This window comes from Gavialis gangeticus, unplaced genomic scaffold, assembly GCF_001723915.1.
Source record: "Gavialis gangeticus isolate Ggan-Ray unplaced genomic scaffold, GavGan_comp1, whole genome shotgun sequence".
NCBI classification, from domain to species: domain Eukaryota; kingdom Metazoa; phylum Chordata; order Crocodylia; family Gavialidae; genus Gavialis; species Gavialis gangeticus.
The window spans coordinates 57,488,302-57,493,338 of record NW_017728993.1 but is presented as its reverse complement, the minus strand read 5'-3'; the positions used below and the strand labels follow the sequence as shown (position 1 = coordinate 57,493,338).

The window sequence follows — 5,037 nt, the reverse complement described above, 5'->3', positions numbered from 1 at the left end:
ATCACCAGGAAGCTCCATGTGCTCTGAGAATTTTGCAACAGCTCTGAGCACACAATGTACCTCTTGGCTGTAAGCAGCAGCCCTGAGTAAATTGCACTGAAAATAAAGATACAAATTGCTGCCATCCAGATGAAAACTCATAAGTGAGGCACCAGTCTTGAGGTATTACTCAGCAAAGCACCTACAGCTACAATGTGAGGCCTCAGAAAGCGGATGGAGGGAAAGAAGACAACACACAGGCTACTAAGAAAATGTTAAGACAGGGCAGCATATTACAATAGAGGAATCAGAAACTGCAGGCCTCTCTATATAGAGGAGACCATCTGGGTTCAGCTCTCCAGGAGCTACACAAAACAATAGCAAAAGGCCACTGTCCAAGTTATTGTTGGGCCAAGGTCCTATGAAATATTTATCAATGAAAGTCAGCAGTTGAGAAGAAACCATAAATGGTTTCAGTGCAGTAATATCAAATAATCTGTATGCAGTGACAAGAGACCAGCACACAGATGACTCTGGGCCACAACCATCAGTTGGCCAGAGGGCAGATGCAGCAAAGAATATGGTAGCCAACAGCAAGACAATCACTGACAGAAAGGCCAGAACAGAAGAGAACTAAATTCTTTCCCTGGAGCAGCATGCCAAACAAGGAATGGCAGACTGGTTTAATGACCATCATATTTGAGTGACTATGAGACTTAGAAGGTAGCATACTGGACTGATGGCAAACGCCATATCCCCATAGAGGGTTAGCTATGTGCAGACAACCTCTGGCCCCAGATAATCAAAGACTATCACACGCTCAGCAATACAAATGTCTTTTTTTATCTTTTTTTTTTTAATTTGTTTTTGTTTGGCTTATTACAAGGAAAGGTACAACTACCTGCAGGTTCTCTGCAGGTTGGAACAAGAGTTGTAGGGGAGATGATTTGGAGGAAGCTCCATATGCCTGGGGACACCAGAAAGCTCCATGTACTTGGGGAATTTCACAAGAGTTCGGAGCACACAGTGCACCTCATCCTTGCAAGCAGTGGTACTGCATACAGCGCGCACTTAAAATAATATACATGTTAATGCAGTCCAAATGGAGTCCCTGTATTATTGCACAGATATCTGTGCATGAAACAAGAAGGGACCTCAGGAGGTCATCTGGTTCAACCCTCTGCCTTGTCAAGGTAGAATCATCCCTATCACGCATTCTATAATTTATCCACTGCCCTCTTTCTTAGGGTTTTTATGTAGCACCCATCACTATGTTTTCTAAATACTTGGTTATCTAGAGTAAGTTCAGTTTAATTTGTAATGAACTTCTCCAAGGAATGGCTTATTCATTGTGCTTTGTAATGTGGTAGGCACATCTGTGAACTTCTGTCAATAATTGTAGGAAAAAAAATGGGGCATGTGACCCAAGATTGTACTTAGCAATCTAAGGGCAAAAAACATGAGTTCACATTGATATAATAAGCAAGAAATGTCTATGTTTTGCAGATGTCCTATTGGAAGGAGATGTAAAACTTCAACTTAGTGCATGCACAGAATAAAGCAGAAAAGAACCTGAAATCTCACTTGATCAGAACAAGGAAGTTGCAGGATTCTTTTGGCAAAAGATACAAAGTTGCCTTTGCATCCTTATGACGTTACATTATGAATAATCCAGCTGGTGAAAGAGCATGCAGACAAGAGTGGCTTGTTGGCCCTGACTTTGTAGAAATTACAAACTCCTGTGTTCTATGTACAGTTAATTGTGGTTTGCATAAAGGCAGAGGCAGGGTCCTGAGAGCAACCTAAGGCTCTGACTCATGCATATAAATAATAATACATACATTCATACATGCACACATTTCAGCACTAGGTGGTGGACAGTTTCAAGGGGAATTCAGTCTGCCCTATTTTCACTGGAGCCTGCCACTCAAATCCAGCCTTTCTGTCTTTCTCAGTCTTTAATGCAAGCCTCTTGTTTAACACCTGCCTCCATTCAATTTCTGTCACTGGAGCACTTGTCTGCATATTAGTAACTGTCCACCCATTTCTTTCCCCCAACAGTTTCCATTTCACAGTCTCCCATGGCAGCAGTGGAAGAGGACCTGTACCATGGAGGTACATGGAAGTGATGGAGGTCCTGGGGATCCTGATAAGGATAAAATCCCAAGACTTCAGCTACACCTCCACTGCTAGAAGCTCTTTGTGCCCATCTGGCTGTTTCTCAGGCTCCTGCCTCTTCTGCTGTACCTCCATTCCACCATGTGGATCTTCCCTCACACACCATTTGTGGCAGTGTGGGTGAGTTGAATCAGGTGTGTGACTGCTTGCTGGTGCCATGGCTGCTGGCCTGTTCAGTCATTTTCCTGTAAGAGGTGGATTTCAGGAACCGGGGGTAGGAGTCCTTCTCCATTAAGGTGCGGGTTTTTGCCTGAGCTTCATCAAAGCAAGCAGAGGTAGCACCTGTCAAGTTTTTCCGAGTTAGCTCTCTGGTTTCATGGTCAATATTTACCTGTGAAGAAGGACAGGATACACAAACATGTTAATTTGGTATATCAGCATTCCCAAATGGAGAAGGAAATGATTTTTACATATGTACTATACATTTTATTATTATTTCTTTTCATTCTGGGACATTGCTTGAAGTACAGAAGGTGTCTTTCAAAGTAACTGAATGCATCAGGGATGGGAATTAACTTATTTTCCCATTGTTTGATCAGGGGAAGTCTCTTGACATCACAAAGGCGTGCTAAGCGAATAAAGTACCTATTCATTCACTATAGGTGTCATAAAATGCAGAACTAAGTATAATTCTCACCTCTCTGGGTGCTTCATTTTGAATAAACTCTTCAAAGATCCTGTTCGCCTTGGATGCCAATTTAGATTTTGACCGGGTCTTTTTGTAGTCTTCACAAGCCAGCCAAAACTCCAGGTTCTCCTCACTGAACTCTGTCTTCAGGAAGGTGTAGAATGCAGACAACCCATCTATGGAAGAGGAAGAGAATCAGGTTGAGGGGTGGGAGAAAAGGAAGAAAGGCAACAGCTTTGGAAGACAAGGAAGTCTGCCAGATAGTGAAGTACATCCTGCTTATTAAGCAGCTTAGCACTGCTGAAAAAGTCTCTCTCTGGGAGTTTAGACCACGACATAAAAAAGGTTTCACTTTCGTCTGGACAAATTCCAGCCTTCTAAGATCTTGTTAATTGGCTCCTGGGTTCCAATTAACCACTTTCCCACAGACAAGGATGGAAGGAATATGTAGCATGGTTTATATATTTGGTCTTTCTGTAATATTTCTTCTGAGTATATTTCCTGTGGCTTTGGAAATGCTAGCCAATTCTTCTTATAGACAGATCCTGCCCTCAACAAGTATTTGAGTAGGTCTGAATTGGGGAGTTTCTCTCTCCTTTTTCTTGGCTGAGATCTACAAAGAAAAAGCTACAAAAGACATGCAGAACTGTATGTGCAGCACTGGAACCCAAATTGACAGGGAAGAAATTCTGCTTGATTTTTGCTTGGTTTTTCAGGCAGTTGCTATCCCCTTGGCCTCCTCACTTCCACATACTGCTCTTAGAAAGAGGAAGGATATGATTCCTAAATGTGTAGCTGGCTTCTGTTGAAACCTGTGAATGACGGGATGTTACCTATTACCCTGAATCTAACCCCAAAAGTCAGTCATTTGTCTACTCTCCAGCTCACCGAGTGCATTTGCTCTACATGGTCTAATACAGTAGATACATACTCACTTTTACTCTTCAGCAGCTGGTCAAAAGATTGTTTCCATCCTAGTACTTCTTCTGAGGAGTATCTGGAAAGGAAAAGGAAAGGAAACCATACTTTATTTAAACAAATTCTAATACGTGTCCACCCTGCTCAAATACTCAAGGATAAAGTTCCAGAACAGAGGCCACTGATTGTGGCACTCTGTAGAAAACTAAAGAGACGCAGTACTATCATTACCTGTGGGCTCTTCTCTTTCCTTTCTCTCTTTCTTTCTCCCTGTCTCTCATTTTCCCAGATGACTTGCCAGATCTCAGTTCCATACTGTAGCTATGCCAGTTGTTCTTCTTCTATACAAAGTATACAGAAGAGCCAGCTCCAGTACAAGCTCAGCAGAACTCCTGCTAGCTCGGATAAAGAGAGCTTTTCCGTTCAAGTAGGAAAGGAAAGCTCCTCTTTTTAGTAAGGACTACGTTTTTCTGTGGGTCACAGAGAATACAGCAGCTGGTCTGGGACTCCAATAAGTGGTCAAGCCCACTCTGGTGTCTAGCTGAGGACTGACACAGCACTCTGATCCTGATACCAGGGTTCCTGTTGCCCAGTATGGTTTTAGGACTGATGGAGTAGAGTAATGAATATTGCCTCCAAGCATTTTTTTTAGGGGTGGGGGGCAAGTGGGTTGAGGTCTGTGAGTTCTGCTGATGTATTGACCTTCCTCCCACAGATGAAGAGGAGGGTGTGGAGATGATCCCATCCCAGGGCAGTCCTTTGGGACCTGTACAACTCCTTCATGTTCCCATGCTCTGCTGCTCTCTCTTTCTTAAACCCATCCAGTTACAGTTGGGAGTGATCTAGTTGGCTTACCTCATATTGGTGCCCCACAGAGGCTTGCTGGAGCTCAGCTCATATCCCAGCTCTGTTTTATGAAGCAGGAGCCTTAAGCGAGTCTTGAATTCTTTGGCTCTGAAAAGACAGAAGAGGAGAAGATGCAAATTGAACCAATACAAAAAGGAAACACTGGCCACTAGGTGGCAGAGGTGTGTGCTCATCAAACAAAGGCCAGAGGTTTGGACAAACTCCCTAGCATGACTACAGTATCCTGAAAGAGAGCTACCTCTCACCCTATGCCTGGATGGAGTTAATGGACACACCAGGTGACTGAGGCTGTTGCCATTCCCTTGACCCCAGTGGGGTCACAGCCCTTATATCTTATAGACATCATTTTTTCCCATTGTCATCTCTAGTGGTAGCTATTGCATTACTATTTGTAAATTCAATCTCTCAAAAAACTTTTCTCCCACTTCTACAGCTCTATCCCAGCATCCATCAAAAGCCTTTCCAGA

At 43.2% G+C, this 5,037-nt stretch overlaps 1 protein-coding gene and 1 long non-coding RNA gene across 2 annotated transcripts in view; one reads left to right on the top strand and one right to left on the bottom strand.

Annotated features, from left to right (window-relative positions):
• The window catches only part of LOC109286941, a 7,576-nt gene extending 6,041 nt beyond the window's left edge, over positions 1-1,535 (top strand). The window contains exon 2 of the long non-coding RNA XR_002094717.1: positions 1,142-1,535. This is a non-coding gene — a long non-coding RNA (uncharacterized LOC109286941). The remainder of the gene's footprint in view (positions 1-1,141) is intronic.
• RGS16 (regulator of G-protein signaling 16) overlaps positions 74-5,037 on the bottom strand; it is an 11,410-nt gene continuing 6,446 nt past the window's right edge. The window contains exons 2-5 of the mRNA XM_019501760.1: positions 4,559-4,657; positions 3,721-3,782; positions 2,795-2,961; positions 74-2,488 (exon numbers count right to left, since the gene is read on the bottom strand). Of these exons, the coding sequence (XP_019357305.1) occupies positions 2,288-2,488; positions 2,795-2,961; positions 3,721-3,782; positions 4,559-4,657 (529 nt within the window). The 3' untranslated portion in view covers positions 74-2,287. The remainder of the gene's footprint in view (positions 2,489-2,794; positions 2,962-3,720; positions 3,783-4,558; positions 4,658-5,037) is intronic.